At 44.1% G+C, this 19165-nt stretch overlaps 1 protein-coding gene across 1 annotated transcript in view; it reads right to left on the minus strand.

Moving 5' to 3' along the window:
- Nucleotides 1-19165, minus strand: part of SPATA16 (spermatogenesis associated 16) — a 213933-nt gene that overhangs the window by 22152 nt on the left and 172616 nt on the right. The window contains exon 9 of the mRNA XM_026668387.2: nt 9943-10026. Within this exon, the coding sequence (XP_026524172.1) occupies nt 9943-10026 (84 nt within the window). The remainder of the gene's footprint in view (nt 1-9942; nt 10027-19165) is intronic.

A 19165-nucleotide genomic window follows, 5' to 3' on the forward strand; every position in this document is an offset into this window, starting at 1 on the left:
GATAAACTTCTGAAGCCACATAATGATTTTGTAAGTGTCACAGAGAAGTCTCTGTGTTCGTTATTATGAACTGTTGCATTTAAGTCAAATTTTAATGTAGACTTTATGGCAGTCTAGTCATAAATACAGATAATCCTTGATGTTTGACCAGTTGCTTTACAAATGTTCGAAGTTACAATGAACCTCCCTGGGCTACTTGTAACTAGGATCCAAAGTTCCAACAACCATTCTTCTCCCTATAGTCAGATGACTGCAATTTAGGCTTGGCACCTGTCCCGCATTTACGACCATTTGTAGCATGGTCATGTGGAGTGCGTTTTACGTTTTTGCTGAAAACCAGCATTTACTTCCAGTTTTCAGCAAAAGTGGACAAAAATAATTTGCTTAATAATAACAGTGTTAAATTAAATGAGCACATTTCATTAACTACTGCAAAAGTAATTAAACTGGATCGGTAATGTGGTTGGCCTGCTTTATGACTGTCACGATTTGAGACCATAATGGGCAAAGTATATTATGGTCGTAAGTCAAGGATTACCTGTATAGGTAGTCCTCAAGTTACAACAGTTCATCTAGTGACTGTTTCAAGTTACAATGGCACTGAAAAAAGGACTATTTTTCACACTTAGGATTGATGCAGCATCCTCACAGTCACATGATAAAATTCAAACGCTTGGCAACCAACTCATATTTATGATGGTTGCAGAGTTCCTGTTGTGGTATGTCATCTGCTGGCCCCTCCAGCAGACAAATCAGATAAGGAGGCGGCACAGGAGTCAGGGCCAGCATCAAGGCAACCACAGAGCTCCAAAGAGGAAGAGGGAAATGGAGCTGTCAGACATAGAGACAGAGGCAGAGCCTGGTTCATCCATCAGCCCCCAGGTCTGGAGTGGCTGATGATGAAGAAGAGGAACAGCTGGGTCCGGAGCCTGATGCACAGATCCACAGAAGGCAGAGGAGAGGAGAGCAGTGGAAATCTATGGGCTGATCCTTGGGATGGAAGAGTACCACTGCTAGCGAAGCCCCACCATAGCTCTGGGGATAAAAGGCAGGGGGTGGAGATGAATAAGTGTGGCAGAAAACTATTCATCTCCCTGCTGGACAGACTTGTTAGCCTGCTGTGAGAAAGAGAGAGATTTTTTTGTTGGGGCCACTGGCGCTCGATACAGAGTGTTCGTCATATTTGGGAGCCAGGTCAGAACAGTTCCAGAGATCAACTTCTGCAGCCTTCTGACTAGAAAAGTCAATGGGAAGGCCGGATTCATGTAACACCTTTGTAACTAACTTTAACAACTGCAGTGATTCACTTAGCAACTGTGGCAAGAAAAGTCATACAATGGGGCAAAACTCACTGAACAAATGTCACACTTAGCGACAGACATTTTGGGCTCAATTGTGATCATATGTACGAGGACTATCTCTACAAGTTATCTGTAAGTCAGATATTCTTTTTTTGTAAAAAAAATTTAATTTTAAATATAAGAATACAACACAGTAATCCAACTTAACCTTGTTATACATATATGCATTTTACTTCATCATTTATAATCTCCTTATTTGATATATTATTTACTAATTAATCTAATCATAACTACTAACGTTCCAACCTTATCTTCTTCTATATAAAATTTATTCCATGTTTTATAATATTTAGATTCTCCTTTGTCTTTTAATTCTAAAGTTAACTTATCTGATTCTGCACATGACACAATATTTTTAATGCAGAGACTGCTGGCATTTATCTCCCAGGATGAAACATGCAGAAAAGGTATTGCTTGTTTCTATGTGTACTTCTGGGATAAATAACTAAGGGTAAATTACATGTCTACAAAGCAAACCTGTACAACGGGGTGGGATTCAATTTTTTTAACAACTGGTTCTGTGGGCATGGCTTAGGTGGTGGGCGTGGCTTGGTGGTCATGTGACTGGGTGGTCATAGCTTGGTGCTCATGTTATTGGCTGGATGTGGCCAACTCAATATCTCATCTCCTGGCCTCTCATGACTGTGGGGATGCTGCAACAGTTGTAAGTGTGAAAAATGGTCATAAGTCACTTTTTCAGTGCCATTGTAACTTTGAATGGTCACTCCACACAAGCAAAGTACCAGCAAAGGAGGGGGGAAAAACTCCAGAGACATTCCTGAGAAAGGAAGTTTAGTCCTGCCAAGAATGTAATAAGGGTTAATGGAGAGGCAGTTTCTGTAAGCAACACCAGAATGTTTCCTTCCTGCCTTCCTTACAGGATTAGGCCAGTAATTTCTTCTAACAACCGGTTCTCCGAACTGCTTAGAATGTTAACAACCGGTTCTAGTGAATAGGTGCAAACTGATAGAATCCCATCCCTGCTGTACAATCCTCATAGGTCATGATTCAATGAAACTATGCATGGTTATCTTCCAAGGGGCACATTCTTGAACTACTTTAAAGGTCCATTTAGAACATGTCCAAATCCCTTTATACAGACGGTTCTCGATTTAAAAAAAGTTGTCTAGTGACCATTTGAAGTTATAATGGCACTGAAAAAAAGCAACTTAGGATTGTTTTTAATGACCATTGTAGTATCCCCATGATCACGTAATCAAAATTCGGATGCTTGGCAACCGACTCATGGTTATGACGGTTGCAGTATCCCGGGGTCAGGTGATGATCTTTTGCAACTTTCTGACAAGCAAAGTCAACAAGGAAGCCAGGTTCATTTAACAACCATGTTACTCATTTAACAATTGCTGTAATTCACTTAAGAGCAGCAGAAAGAAAGATTGCAAAATGGGCCAAAATTCACTGAAGCCGCCTTGCTTAGTAACATCAATTTGGGGTTCGGTTGTGGTTGTAAGTCAAGGACTACCTGCATATCCAGGGCCTCAACTGGCTCTTGGTTTGCTGGATCCCTGATTTCTTCTCTTCTGCCCAGTAGTGGGATTCAAAAAAATTGACTACCGGTTCTGTGGGCGTGGCTTGGCGGGCATGGCAGGGGAAGGATACTGCAAAATCCTCTCCCCTCCCCACTCCACTAACCTGCTTTTCAGCTCTGTTCTCCTGTGCAGGGCAACAAAAGAAGACCCAGCCGATCAGTAGGGACTCAGGAGGCAGAGAAGAGATGGGGGTGGGGCCAGTCAGAGGTGGTATTTGCCGGTTCTCCAAACTACTCAAAATTTCCGCTACTGTTTGTCCAGAACTGGTCAGAATCTGCTGAATACCACCTCTGCTTCTGCCTCTCTTGTGGCTGTGATCACACAACACATCTAGCCAAATCAGTTAAACACTCAGCAGCTGCATTTGCACCACATGCCAAATGTTGTTAGTGTTGGTTAATATAACCTTGCTTAGGGTTTTTTTTTTCCTTTTGTAGCTCAGTATGTTCTGGGAACACATCCAATTTGGTTGGCTGATGATTCAATGTATTGTGCAAATCCAGAAATGAGTTATGTCGATAACCAAGGTAACTGTGATTGCAAACCCAGCCGGTGTGATAAACCAGGAGAATAAATGGGAGAGGCTTCGGTATTTTCCTCCAGCTGTCTCTCTTCATGAGAAAGGCCTCCATCATTCAATAACACATTTGTTTGACATGTAAAAGCACCCGTTTTGAAGTAGGTTGGGTAAAATGCTAGAGGCCTTCTACCGAGGTGTTGACAAAACTGAGCTTGTTTAACGGATGTTGGATAAGGCAGCTCTACATTTCTGTTTTAGAAAGCGATAAAAATCATTGGAACTGTTAACTTTGCAGTGGAATATTCCTTGTACTTTACCATATTCCATCCATATCGTTATATGAGGGGGTTGAGCTACTTATTACATATCTCAGGCGTTGCCACAAAGAAGAGGGAGTCAATCTATTCTCCAAAGCACCTGAAGACAGGACAAGAAGCAATGGGTGGAAACTAATCAAGGAAGCAATCAGTGGAATAACTTGCCTCCAGAAGTTGTAACATTCTCCAATATTGGAAGTTTTAAAGAAGAGATTGGATAATCATTTATTTGAAATGGTATAGGGTTTCCTGCCTAAGCAGGGAGTTGGACTAGAAGACCTCCAAGGTCCCTTCCAATTCTGTTATTCTATTCTATAGCTGCAGTACATGCAAAACATTGTACAAAGATAGAAGGAATCTTCTCTTTGGATCTTTGTCTAACTTAAATAGAGAGGCATCAATAATGAATGCATGTCAAATATTGTGGGTGTACTTTGATGTTGATGTAACTATTCTAGGATCCTGAGGTCTGCTGGTACGACCACATTGGGTTGTTCCTAATTAGAAATAAAGAATAATCAAATCCAGATTACTAAAAGAAAATATGGATTATAAATAAAAATGTATAGAAATAAGACATGACGTTCTCCCACAGTATAGTGGCTTTGAACTATAACTCCTAGAATTTCCTGCCAGCAAAAACCTTTGACAGGGATTGATTCATTTCCTGAGGTTTATGTGCCACTCCAATTACAAGTGACTCTGAGCCATTTGCAGTTCAATTTATAGTACCAGGTTCAAAACAGAACATATAAAATGCAACTTAATTGCATAATGTAATACCAAGGAGCAATCCATAACTATTAGTGAAATTCTGTCTAGAGAACTTAATGGTCTTTCAGATTCCTAGCAGAATAAGGACCATGTGAATCCAAGAAAAGAGGGCAGTGATATAGAAAGTGGGCTCCAATATTCTCTCATCATGACACTCGTTGTGTCAACTCGTCATGCTAGACCAGATTAAGAATCTAAAGTGATGTATTAGACATGCTAATGACACTTTTATAAGTTCACAAACAGGATCACAATGTACTTCCCCTCTTTCTCCCTTCATCTACAAGAGAACTAGAGGATCAGGCCTGAGATGCTTTATCAAATTACATTTCCAACTTGGACTCAAATTTTTGTCTGACTGTTGTCAGTTCCAGCTCTTCCTCCTGTTCCTCAAGGTTACTTTTAAAGCACATTACAGGTTGGTATGTTGGCAAGTCTTTCCTTCTTGTTTTTTTATTGAATGGGTAGATGCTAGCTAAGAGTGGGCAGTCTCACTGATATCCAGGTCCTTAACCATGAAGGGTTTTAAAGGTTACAACAAGCACCTTGAACTTCACCCAGTACAACTCTCAAAATAGTGGTGTCACACAAGGCAAGGTTATTGCCTTTGTTACTGTAACTGCAGCATGATGAACTAGCTGTAACTTCTTTTTTTTTTTTAAAAAAAAAAACTTTATTGAATATACAATTAAAATAAATGAACAAACACATACACAACATAGAAAGATAGAGAAAAAAAATGAATAAAAGGCAATTCCATTATCGACAGTTTGTGGTTCCTTATTTGTTATCATTATTGGTGTCATATTTACAATTAAATCTTAATGTGAGTATATAGTTTCTATCTCCTTTACGGTTTAATAATGTTTACTATTATATTATCTATCTTTGTTCTATCCAATCATACCAACATTCCCAGCTCTTGTAATATTCTGATGATTCTTTATCCTTAAGTGCTAGGGTCAATTTATCCATTTCTGCACAGCTTACTATTTCTGAATAGTCATTTCCTCTGTTGGAATATCGGCTTGTTTCTAACATTGTGCAAAAACTAATCTAGCTGCAGTAAGTATGTGTAATATTATATATTTGGCTTTTTTTAGGAGTTGTCTACTGAATATCCCTAATAGGAAGAATTTTGGTTTTAATTCAATCTGCTCAGCCGTTATTTCCTCCAACCATTTTTTGATTCTCTGCCAGTATCTTTGGGCTTCTGTGCAGTAGCTGTAACTTCTGAGTGGTCTTCAGTGGCATTTCCACACTGACTGCCATTGCTTGACAGTGAGATGGTACAATATAACTTTAATAAACAAATAAATAAATTCCAAACAATCAAAGTGATCAAGCCATGTGTCACTACAAGCCGGACCTTCCAGTCAGAAATTTATTTTCCTGATGGAAAAGATAGAGTTGCCCAAAAGCCATCCAAGGCCACAGCTAGTACCTTCTCATGTAAAAGTCCAAGGACACGGTTTCTTCCTTTCTATCAACTGAAATTGCTCAGTCTGGAAGGAAGAGAACCAGTGAAAAGAAGTACCAACTCTCACTTCTAACCCTTGAAACTGGTCCAGAAGAATAAGATAAACAATGGTATTGAAAGCTGTTGAGAGGTCTAGCAGAATTATGATGGTCACATACATTGATCCCACCATAGGTCATCCACAAAACCACAGAATCTGGTTTCTATGCTCGGGATCTGATTGAAAAGGTCCAAATTCATCCACTTAATCAGAGGCCCTACAGATGAAGGCCTTCTACTTATTCAATCGCCTTCTTCCCAAAAGGAAGTAGAAGACTAGTTAATAGTTATCAAAAACAGCTGGGTCAATTATTGACTCTTGGGGGTGGGATTGATCACTGCTTTCTTCAAGGCAGTCAATGTAACCCTCGTTCAAGGATGCACCAACTACTCCTCTGAACCCACCTCCTGTTACTTGCAAGTGACAGAGTTGATGTGACAGAGATTCCTGTCTATTTCTTCTGGACAAAGTACCATCAGCCATAATCCTCCCAGAAGCAGCCCTTATCAATTCTATAAGATCCGCCCCCTCATCCCTGAACAAATATAGCAATAGCAAAAGCACATAGACTTATATACCGCTTTATAGTGCTTCATAGCCCTCTCTAAGCGGTTTACTGAATCCACATATTGCCCCCAACAATCTGGGTCCTCATTTTACCCACCTCAGAAGGATGGAAGGCTGAGTCATCCTTGACCTGGTGAGATTTGAACTGCCAAATTGCAGTCAGCCGGCAGTCAGCAGAAGTAGCCTGCAGTACTGCACTCTAACCACTGCGCCATCGTGGCTCATATAAGTGACTTTCTTTCCAGATACCAAAGAAATTTATCATAGCAACTTATAAAATGCTCATCTACCCCGTCCTTCCCTAAAAGCATCCAGGTTATACTATAAAGGGCTCCTAGTCAGCAATCTGTAGGAGAATAAAAGCAGGGGATTTTGCTCTTTTTCTGCACAGTATAGACTCAAACTTGAGCTCTTACCCATGAGTCATAATTTGCTCTTTGTCTTTCATCAGTACCACTCTAGGAATCTCCTATACAGGAATCTCCTCAACTTATGACCACAATTGAGCCCAAACCTCATGTTGCTAAGTGAGAAATTTGTTAAGCGAGTTTGGCCCTATTTTCTTGCCCCATTTGTTAAGTGAATCACTGGGATTATTAAATTAATAACACGGTTGTTAAGTGAATCCGGCTTCCCCATTGACTTTTCTTGTGAGAAGGTTGCAAAAAGATGATCACATGACCCTGGGACACTGCAACCGTCATAAAAATGATTCAGTTGTCAGGCATCTAAATGTAAATTACATCATCATGGAGATGCTGCAATGGTCATAAGTGTGAAAAATGGTCTTGTCACTTTTTTTCAGTGCTATTGTAACTTTGAACAGTCAGTAGACGAACTGTTGTAAGTCAAGGACTACTTGTATTGCTTCATCTCCCAAAGCTCATCAAAAAAGCAGAAGTAATCTTGGCTTGGTGGAGTGAGAGAGAGAGAGAGAGGGAGGGAGGGAGAGAAGGAGGGAGGGAGAGAGAGAGAGAGAGGGAGGGAGGGAGGGAGAAAGGGAGGGAGGGAGAGAGAGAGAGAGAGAGATCACTCAGGCAGCCTCCTATCAAAAGCCCAGTTGCCTCTGTATGTCAAAGTTTGAGCATAGTCTTGATAGAACTGCCTACCAGGTCCATGGAATTCTTCAATCATTCAACAAGTAGCAATAGCAATAGCACTTAGACTTATATATCTCTCCACAGTGCTTTACAGCCCTCTCTAAGCAGTTTACAGAATCAGCATATTGCTTCCAACAATCTGGCTCCTCATTTTACCAACCTTAAAAGGATGGAAGGCTGAGTCAATCTTGAGCCGGTCAAGATCGAACTGTTGAACTGTTGGCAGCCAGCAGTCAGCAGAAGTAGCCTGCGGTACTGCATTCCAACCACTGTGCCACCACAGCCTCTTAAGTAGCTCCATTAGCTATCTGAGAAAGCCCTATCCATTTGGAAAGCCCTATCCTTGCTCTGGAAATTGGTGGCACTGGTTAGCTTCATAGATATGAGTGGTCTCACCATGGCAAAGGACAAATGCTAAAGTTCTGTACTTCAGATCACATTGTACCTTCTCTGAGACAAAAAGAGGCTGAATGTGTGACCTCAGACATGTTTGATGCTCAGTGAATGGAGTCTAGCCCAAAACACACATGGTTTTCTAGCATTATAAAATGGGATATACCACCATCAACCTGGTGATAAGTTGAAATTGCTCAGGAATGTGCAAAAGAGAGCCCAGTATAGCAGTAGGAGTCCCAATTTGACCCTTGATTTCAGAAATAAAGCTTCTGGTTTTCTGTTAAATAATTAAGGTATCTGGTTATCTGTGAAACATAATTTTGATACCTTCAAAACATCCAAATGATACTTAACAGCCATCCTCCCCTGCTCTTAGCTCACAGCTAATTCCAGATCCAAAACAGAGGGGTGCATTTCTGAGGGAGGAACATCCCTCTCTTTACTTATTTAGGTTTAAGGATGCAGGCAGGACTGCCCTTCTACCCGCAATTAGATGATATATAAAGATTTATTCATCTTTTCCCCTTTCACACCCCACAGTCCCTGACATCTGCCCACACCTGTTTGAAGTTATAGTCTATACATTCTACATTCTATGTCATATGAATCAGTACTTTCTGTACTGTATTTTTAAACATGCACCTGAAATCTAAACAAACATATACTTGGGGAAACTGTAAAAATAAATTAAAAGAAAAAACAAAACAAAAACCTTCCTACCCTTTGAAAACTTTGTAAATTTCCACCTCCTCTTTTGTGGACTTTCACCAAGTTCCTGCTTAATTTTTATTCCGCCTCCCCAGCAGATTCTTTTATTATTTTTTGGTAGGGAAGCCATAATATTCACAGCATATTATGCATTGCCTTTTCCCCTTTTAGCGTGTCACATAGCTGGCTGGTTTGAACTGCATGTTAAGTAGTTATTTAGTCCTCATGTTTAACCAGGGTTAGCAAAGTTCAAAATATAGATTATCAAACTGACATGTTCTCATTTGCCTTTATAAAAACTAACTGCAATTTAGACTCAAATGCACAGAGAACCTGTTGGGAAACTGTCAGCCAGGCAAGGAGGAAGGGTCAAGCAGGGAATTAGCCTTGAGTTGTTGTGCAGCTGCAAGAGAATTAGGATTGACACCCTTCTCCAAGTTTCTGGAACATTATCTGTTTGTTCCCAAGAGAAGGCAAGCAGTCTGGTGAGATTCATGTATTAAAAGTAGAATACAATAAAGTAGTCAGCTTGAAACCTTCCAGTGTGGATCTGGCTGCCTCCATCTGACATAACCTTATTAATGTAAAACTCAAACCTTTCCATTTGTAGCTTGTATCTAAAACAAGGAGAAAACTAGACGTGTTTGTATCCAAATGTAGTCTTTGTTAGTATTGAATTTATATTTTACCAACAAAGAAATAAAGGGAGACTAGAAGAGATCTATTTCAAGCTATTTAGCACTCGTTAGCTAGCCATAATCTTTCTGGGATTCGAACCCGGGCTACTTGCATATTAGGTAGATGTTCCCTACTGTTTCTTAGCTTTCTTCATTTTTTTGTGGTTGTGCAATTGCACAGCATTTTGGAACATTATCATTGCAGCATGCTCAAAGCACATTCCTCAACATTCCCAATCAGCCTGCCTTCTCATATGGAATGTACAGATACAAAGAATGAAACTCTTTTTCAAAATAAGCAGGGCATGAATTGGCCGAGGTTAAAATTTTGAAACCTTTTAGAAATGAGACCAAACTTTTCATCACCTTCAAGAACTGATATCACCTCTTGACAAACCTTAACTTCTTAGCATCTGCTCTCTGGGCTTAGTCTCCAACATGGCTTTTTTTACCTTTTGAATTTTATTCCAGACACGTTCTTTATCACTTTTCCTTCCTTCGAGGGTGTCCATGGCATCTGCCATTAGTGACTGCAGCTGTGACACCAAGATAAAAATTATCAGAATGGAATTCACACAGAAATAACTTTCCTAAATACACAGATTAAAAGCTAATTAAAAAATCATTTGGACGCTGATGATTTTATTGCTCATCTTTTGCACAATGAGTAGCATCACTTCGTCTGGTCCCCCCCCCCCTTGGACATAATCCACATTTTGCTTTTTGTTATGGGGGGGATAAACAATGATCCCGAATAAGTAAATATGCATTAGTAAATATCAGTTTTTAGCCTAGGATTTTTGTTGTTGGTAGGTTTATAACAATTGCATTTTTTAAAACAATTATTTGTGTTCTGTAGCAATAAGAAAAAAATTAGAACATATAAGTTCCATTAGTTTCAATATAATAATTGAATGCACACTTGTGTGTTCTACTAAAATTAGAATGAGACTAAAATGTATAGCCTAATAATAGTATCAAACTCAAAGCTCGTGGGCTGGACCCATCCTGTGGGGTGTTTAGATCTGGCCCATGGGGTTGCCCTGGAAACAGAGAAGGACCGGCCTGCTGTGCTTCTGCCAGTGAAAACAGAGCCCCCTCCTCAGCACCATTTTTGCTGGCAGAATGCTGGGGGAGGCTGTCATGGCCGAAAATGAAGCCCTGGAGGACCACACGTGGTCCTCCCGAGCTCACTTTTTGCTGCCAGAGGGCTACAGGAGGGTCCTTCCAGCCCCAGACAAGGCCACCACAGATGCCCCTGACATGAGTGATGTTGACCTGGCCACACCCAGCCTGGCCATGCACACCCGCACCCCCTGGTCAAAAACAACCCTGATGTGGCCCTCAATGAAATCAAGGTTGATACCCCTGGCATAATTTTATTTATTTATTTATTTATTTATTTATTTATTTATTTATTTATTTATTTATTTATTTATTCAATTTGTATTGCTGCTTATTCGCGACTCAAGGCGGTTTACAACCTATAAAACCACAATTTAAAACAATCAAACTTGTAAAATCAAATAAATTAATATAGTAAAATCACCCCCCACCTCTACCACCCCAGCAACAGCAGATTACACGAGCCATTTAATGGGCTCCATCCTGCTCTGGGTTCCCCAGGCCCGCTGGCAGAACCAGGTCTTCAGCAGCTTCTGAAGGAATGGGGGCCAGTCTAATCTCTGAGGGAATGATGTTCCAGAGGGAGGGAGCCACCATGGAGAAGGCCCTTCTTCTGGGTCCCACCAGGCATATCTCCCCCAAGGATGGGACCTGCAACATTCCCTGCCTCCCCCTTCTGAGGGGTCAGGTAGATGTGACCGGCAAGAGACGGTCCCTCAGATAGCCTGGTCCCAAGCCATGAAGGGCTTTAAAGGTGACAACCAGGACCTTGAATTGCACCCGGAAGCAAATCGGCAGCCAATGCAGCTCCCGCAGGAGAGGTGTGATACATGTACACACCGGGGTCTGCTCAAAACCATGCGGGCCACTGCATTTTGCACCAACTGGAGCCTCCAGATGGTCTTCAAGGGCAGCCCCATGTAGAGCGCATTACAATAGTCATAATGGATATCGTTTAACCTATTCTCTCTGAGTTATTTGTCTATTGGGTTCGTTTTTGTATATTCACATTCTTAGGCCACCAACTTGTCAATGACTCTGGGCAGGGTACAAAATTAAAAACAAAGTTATAAAAAAAAACCCATCACCAATGGGAAAAAAAATGTGAATCCTGGTGGGACAAGCTATAGACAGCTTACATCTCACCCTAGCTCAGAGCCTGCAGAAAGAGCCAGGTAAATAGTTTTGTGTAGTGATAACAATTGGGACTGGCAATTTGGACCTAAAAGCAAAATAGTTGCTAAGTGAAACATCATGATTTTACAGTCTTCAGCTTTCCTTTCCTATTTTTAAAAAACTTTATTGTGTTTTTTTTAAATTCAAAAGCTAAAATAGCATCAATATAGCATTTTAGCAAAAGCTAAAATAGCATCAATCATGGTGAATCAGAACACATGTAAAATATCTTACAATACATTAGATTCCAAAATGGTATCAAAAAATACAATAAAATTAACACTTCAATTACAGGAAATATATGACACAAAAAGGACACAAAATAAAAAGGTGGAAAGTGATACTGGTTCCCTAAGATGCATGCCATTCTGTTCTAGTGGAATAACACAGTTCATAGTGAACTCCAAGAGGCAATCTCCAGATGCAGAAATTGCAGCTTTAAATAGACCCTCAAAATCAGTTTCAATATAACCTATCAATTAAATCATTAATCTGCAGCAAGGCTGAAATTTGCACACCACAGCTGTGAACAGGGTTACAGGTAACTACAGAGCTATAAAGGTCATAAATACAAGGACTGGTTGCAGAGTTATTTTTTTAACCACTGTTAGAACTCTAGATACTCACTCTGGATACTCACTAAACCAGGCAGTCACTAAACAGGACCACCTATATTTAAGATACACTTAAAGCAAAGCAGAATTAGGGCCATTTCAATCTGGTGGGTGTGTGTGTGTGTGTGTGTGCACGTCAGGGCTGATAGACAAGCACATCTTTGCAGATTAACAGTGTCGGGAGGAATCTTGTAGGTCATCTAGTCCAACCCACCAAAGCAGGAGACCCTACACCATTTCTGACAGAGGGCAGTCCAGTCTCTTCTTGAAGGTCTCAGTGATGAAGCTCCCACAACTTCTGAAGGCAACTTCTGTTCCATTGGTTGATTGTTCTCACTGTCAGAAAATTTCTCCTTATTTCCAGGTTGAATTTCTCTTTGATCAGTTTCCATCCATTATTCCTTGTCCGGCCTTCAGGTGCCTTGGAAAATAGCTTGACTCCTTCCTTTCTGTGGCAGCCCCTCAAATATTGGAACTAGTGATGGGATTTAATTTTTTTTTTACTACTGGTTCTGTGGGTGTGGCTTGGTGGGCGTGGCAGGGGAAGGATACTGTAAAATCTCCAGAGGTGGTATTTGCTGGTTCTCCGAACTACTCAAAATTTCTGCTACCGGTTCTCCAGAACTGGTCAGAACCTGCTGAATACCACTTCTGATTGGAACCCTGCTACCCTGTCTCCCCTGGTCCTTCTCTTCATTAGACTAGCCATGCCCAGTTCCTGTAACTGGTCTTCATGTGTTTTAGTCTCCAGTCTCCAATGTCCTATCAGATAAGATTGCTTAATAGATTGCTTAATGAAGCATTTCAACTCTGTCTGATCTTACAGGATGAACAGATTTTTTTTCCAAACAAAATTGCACTGCATCAGTTATTTCCTGCCTTGCATCGAAATATGGGCAGACACCATATGTATCTTTTAATTAATTAATTAAACTTTAATTAATAATTAAAATTTAAATTAAGTGATTAATTAAATTTGTTTGCCGCCCATCTTGCTGCCAAGGCAACTCTAGGCAGCTTAGAACATCAAAATGGAGCCATAATTATATATACACCAATGTATAAAAATCTAAATAAAATCATAGATGAAAATACAGATTATAACTAAAACTAAAAGATGGGAAGGAAAGGAGCAGAATGTACCAGGGAGAGGTGGAAGTTATGTTCTGTGGCTAGCTGAGGAATTCTGGGAGTTGAAGTCCACAAGTCTTAAAGTTGCCAAGTTTGAGGACCCCTGTCTATGTTTTTTTTTTCATAGGGTCAGTAGCTTCATTAAACTTGGGAAACTGGAAAAAGTAGTCTCCATTTGACTTTGCACATCATGTAAGATTTATTTGGTTTTAGTTCAGCATGTTGTATGAACCACTGTGACTTAGTCAAACAAACCATGATATAATGTGTCGTGTCCGTCGCGGAAAGGAAGCTCGGAGTCAGTGACTTAGTTTCAGCTCTTTATTGTCTCCAGATACAGCTTAAGCTTGAAGGGAAAAACTGCGGCTTTTTATTTCCGAGCCGCGGCGTCGCTTAATGACACCGCTGAATCTCCCGCGATTAGTTTCCACCAATCGCGGGGATTCTAACGGGCCAATCAGTGCGGCTCGCTCGACCAATCCGGTCGCGCGCGCTTTAGCCAATCGCGACGCGGGCTACGAGTATGTAAATTGACTTGTACAGAACACCCCTCCCCTCTTGGTTCGGTCCTACGTAACGTAGTTCCGTAGGTAGGCGGGCTTCATACTTGTCTACTTGACTTGCGCAGCTTAGTTGTTGTTTGGCTCCCGGCCGGTTCGGTCGGGACTTCTGTTTCTCTTGGCCCTGTCGATGGAACCCCTGGAAGGTGTCGCTGGGCCTCTTGTTGCAGCTCCCTCCCGGTCTACCGGGTTGGTCGAGCTGCGACTTTCGCCGCTCCTGCCTGGTCTTTCCGGGCTGGTTGAGCTGGCCTGGCTGTTCCTTCCTGGTGAGACTTCGGGCTGGCTGTTGACTGGTGAGTATTGCTGGTTATTTCCTATTTGATCCCCTGTATCTTCCCTCCCCTCTTGGTTTGTGTTATCGGGTCGTCTGTGTTGGGTTGCGTGTCGGTTGTGTTTTTTGTTCTTGATCTTATTTGATCGATGTGGCGTTTCCATGTTTGTCCGTCGGTTGTCTGTAGCCGGTAGGAGTGGGGTCCTGTCAGTTGGGTTATAGTTGCCGGTACCCATAGTGGGTCTCCGGTAAGGTTTTTTGCATAGACTGCGTCGCCTGGTGCAAAAACCCGGTGCTTGCTAGATGAGTCCGGGGGTTTTTCCGGGTTGTATGTGGGGTGTAGTCTGTCGAGTGGTGACCTTAGTTTTCTCCCCATTAGTAATTCTGCCGGGCTTTTGTTTGTCGTTGTGTTTGGGGTGATATGTTGTATTAGTAGCATTTTATTTATTTTTTCTTGTATGTCCCCGTGTTCGATCTTTTGGAGGGTTCTTTTTGTAAATTGAACCATCCGTTCTGCCCTACCATTGGCCGCCGGATGCGCCGTCGCTGTCAGTGCGTGTCGTATGCCTCGTTCCGCTAGGAATCTTTCGAATTCCAGCGAGGTGAACTGGGGTCCGTTGTCTGACACGATGACATCCGGGAGACCGTGGGTTGCGAAAAGTTTGTTTAAGACCTTGGTTACCGCATCTGTTGTGGTGGTCTTCATGTTGCTTACCTCCAGCCAGTTGGAGTAAGCATCCACCTTGATGAGGAATGTGTTCCCTCTTGTGGGCCCGGCAAAATCTATATGGAGTCTCGACCATGGTCCCCTGGGCGTTTCCCATTCTAATATTGGTGCTGCGGGGGGATTTGGTCTGGTTTCTTGGCAGCGCGAGCACTTGGCTACCCAGGCCTCGATCTCCTTGTCCATACCTGGCCACCAAGCATAGCTTCTGGCCAAAGCTTTAGTCCTCACAATCCCCGGGTGCCCTTCGTGTAATAATTTTAATACCTTCCCTTGCAGTTTTTCCGGTATGACCACCCTGTCCCCCCATAGCAAACAACCTTTCTGTAGTGACAGTTCTGTTTGCCGGTTTCGGAATGTCCTGAATGCTTCATCGTTGTCTTTCTCTGGCCATCCCTTTTCAACCCAATGTAATACCCGCGCCAGACGCTTGTCTTTATTAGTCTCTCGGGCAATGTCTGACGCGGTTATGGGTAGGTCCGGCAATGTCTCTATGCTGAGGGTGGTCGTCGTGGGAGCTGGATCGTCGTCTAGGTCGGGAAGCGGCGAGCGGCTCAACGCGTCTGCATGGGAGATCGTCTTACCGGGTCTGTGTGTGAGCCGGTAGTCGTAGGCGGCGAGGAACTCAGACCACCTTGTCATCCTGGGGGATAGGATGTTCGGGGTGGCCTTGTTCCCCGCCAGGATGCCCAGCAGCGGCTTGTGGTCCGTGATGAGGGTGAATCGGCGGCCGTAGAGGTACTCATGGAACTTCTTTACTGCTGCGACGATGGCCAGTGCCTCCTTATCTAATTGGCTGTAGTTTCTTTCGGGTTTGCTGAGTGTTCTTGAAAAGAAAGCGATGGGTGCTTCTTTTCCGTCTGGGAGTGTATGGCTGAGGACGGCGCCGACGCCAAATGGTGAGGCGTCGCATGTGACGGCGATGGGTAGGGTCTCATTATACTGAATGAGAACGGCATCCGAGGTGAGCAGGTCTTTGGTATTCTTGAATGCGGTGTCCTCCCGTTTCCCCCAGGTCCATTTGGCCGTCCTGTCCAGGAGCCTATGCAAGGGCTCCGCCGCGGTCGCCTTTTGGGGCAAGAACACATTGTAAAAATTTAGCAGTCCCAGAAATGCCTGCAGCTCTGTTTTGTTCTTGGGTGTGGGGGCTTCCTTTATGGCTTTGACCTTGCTTCCGGTTGGGTGGATGCCATGTCGGTCTAGGAGGTACCCCAGGAACTCGACTTGCTCTGTGTATAGCTGGCATTTCTCTTTCTTCACCTTTAGCCCGGCCCCTTTGAATTTTTCTAGTACCTCCCTTAGGCGACCCTCTAGTTCCTCCTGGTTGGCTGCCGACACTAATACATCGTCAAAATAGGGAACCACCCCCTTGATTCCTCGCAGCAGTCTCTCCATGAGGCTCTGGAAAATTCCTGGGGCTACGCTGACTCCAAACTGGAGTCGGTTACAACGGAACGCTCCCCGGTGGGTGACTATTGTTTGCGCCTCGGCGGTTTCTTCATCGACCGGCAGTTGCTGATAGGCTTGCGCCAGGTCGAGCCAAAGACCTTGCCCCCCAGCGAGTGTAATAGGTGTTGCACTACTGGGACGGGGTAGGCGCTTTGTTGCAGGGCGCAATTGAGGGTGGCCTTATAGTCCCCGCAGATCCTTACTGACCCATCTGGCTTGACTGGGGTGACTATAGGGGTCTCCCACCGGGCGTGGTCGATTGGCTGCAAAACCCCTGTTTGACGAGCTTGTCAATCTGCTCGTCTATTTTCTTCCGGAGTGCAAAAGGCACCCGTCTGGGTTTTAGGCGTATGGGGGCGACATTTGGGTCTAGGCTGAAAGAGATAGGGGGCCCTTTGTACTTGCCTAGGGTGCCGTCGAATACTTCTTGGAAGTCCCTCGCCAGCTGCTGTTCCCAGTCGGCCTCTGTGGTGTGGTTTATTCCCGTGACCTCGATCCCGAGTGGCGCGAACCATTGGAGTCCTAAGAGGCTGGGTCGGTTCCGGTCCACGATAGTCAGGGGAAGTTTCACGGTGCGGTTTTTGAAAGTCACCTCGAACTGTCCGGTCCCAATGACGGGGATGCGGTTCCCCTGATAGTCCTTGATGATCAGCTTCTGGTTCTCCAGTCCTCTTTTCTGGATGTTTGGCACCAGTCGCTTGAGTTCTTTCCAGGCGACCATGGAGAGGTAGGATCCGGAGTCTACCTCCATCCGGCATGGCTCGCCCTCGATGCTCACCTCCACGTAGACCTTCCGGGCATCCGTGGTTTCGGCATGGCCGATGGTGACCGTCTGGTGGGTTTCTTCTCTCTGGCGGCCTTCCCCGCTCCGTCGTCCTCGGTTGTCTCGGTTCCAGCGATAGTCGGTTTGGCGATCTCTGGTTCTCGGGGGGGTGTCGTCTCGTCCCCGGTTGCTTGGTTCTCGCCGGCGGGGGCTGTGTGTCTTTCTGAGTCGGCAGACTCGGGCGATGTGGCCCTTCTTGTTGCAATGCCGGCAGATCGCGTCGATAAAACGGCACTCTGATCGAAGGTGATTTCCCCCGCACCCGGCGCACTGGTTCCCCGACTTACGACCCCGTTGATCTCGCCGGTCCCGTCCTGTTTGTAGTCGGTGGACGTCTTCCTCCTCGTCCGTGGTATCGGAGGCGGAGTCCAGGTCCCCGTGGTGTGTGGTGGTTTCTCGTCGGCTTGTCTCGGGGGTTTCAGTGCGGTCCCCGTTGTCTGCCCTCCGAAGTCTGGCTGCTGACTTCCGGGTGGCTTCGGCTGCGGAAGCTTCGGCCAGGGCGTCCCCGAGGTCGATGTTGCCTTTGCCATCAGTCGACTTTTTAGTGCCTGATCCCTGAGGCCTAGGACCACGCGGTCTTGGAGGACATCGTCCAGGTCCCTGAACTCGCACATCCCCCCTAGGTCTCGCAAGGCGGCTATGAAGTCGCTAATGCTCTCGTCCTGCCGCTGGTTCCGCCGATAGAACTCATCCCGCCGGATGAGGATGGGCACAGCGGGGGCGTAGTGGTTCCGAAGGAGTGGCTCGAGATCGGCCCAGTCCATCGCCTTCACGTCCTCGGGCTTCGCGAGGGCTTTGGCCATCTTAAACACTGCGGGCCCGCAGTGTGTGAGGAAGACGGCCCTTTTCTTCTGCCCGTTCGCATCCTTCAAATTGCTACTTTCGAGGAACATCAGGAATCTATCCGTGTACGATTCCCAGTCCTCGGTAGCGGGGTTGAAGGGTGCTGGTGGGGTCATGCTGGCCATCTCGTCGGTCTTTGTCTTCCTCGGGACACGTGCTCGGTGGTTATTCTCTGGATCCCACCCTCGTCGCCAGTGTCGTGTCCGTCGCGGAAAGGAAGCTCGGAGTCAGTGACTTAGTTTCAGCTCTTTATTGTCTCCAGATACAGCTTAAGCTTGAAGGGAAAAACTGCGGCTTTTTATTTCCGAGCCGCGGCGGCCGCGGCCAATGACACCGCTTCGAATCTCCCGCGATTAGTTTCCACCAATCGCGGGGGATTCGCAACAGGCCAATCAGTGCGGCTCGCTCGACCAATCCGGTCGCCGCGCGCTTTAGCCAATCGCGACGCGGGGCCACGAGTATGTAAATTGACTTGTACAGAACATAATGCAGTTTGTGAACCCAGCCTCATTTGGATTCAGCTCCTCTATTGAAAACTCTTCTTTATAAACTTGTTTATACGCATCCTTCTGTTTATAAACATCCTTTTGAATTATATCTATTTTTGCCCTAAGAAACATTAGTTTATTCACTGTAGAATATTCATCTTGGGTTTCTGATGCTGCCAAGTTTAATAAAGAAAGCATGAAAGCTTTGCAGACCTGCTAGAGGTGATTTGCTGGCAATGCTACCCTTGAAAAGGTTATTGGGATTATCCAAAAGGTGAGGTTTGCAACTGGAAGAGCTAGTTTTAAATACTGTTTTCATGGCATGTGTTTAAACTGTGATGTATAGCTTGGGCTGTCACTCTTTCCAGAAGGGAGGGAAAAAAAACTAGAAAGAGTTCATTTGCATAACATAATTAATTTAAATGCCTGCACAGTTAAAATTATCCCTTGTAACAGTTTGAAGTAGAGCTT

The sequence above is a fragment of the Notechis scutatus genome, chromosome 4 (assembly GCF_049901735.1).
Source record: "Notechis scutatus isolate UNSWTSFEM ecotype Mainland chromosome 4, rNotScu1.2, whole genome shotgun sequence".
Lineage (NCBI taxonomy): Eukaryota > Metazoa > Chordata > Lepidosauria > Squamata > Elapidae > Notechis > Notechis scutatus.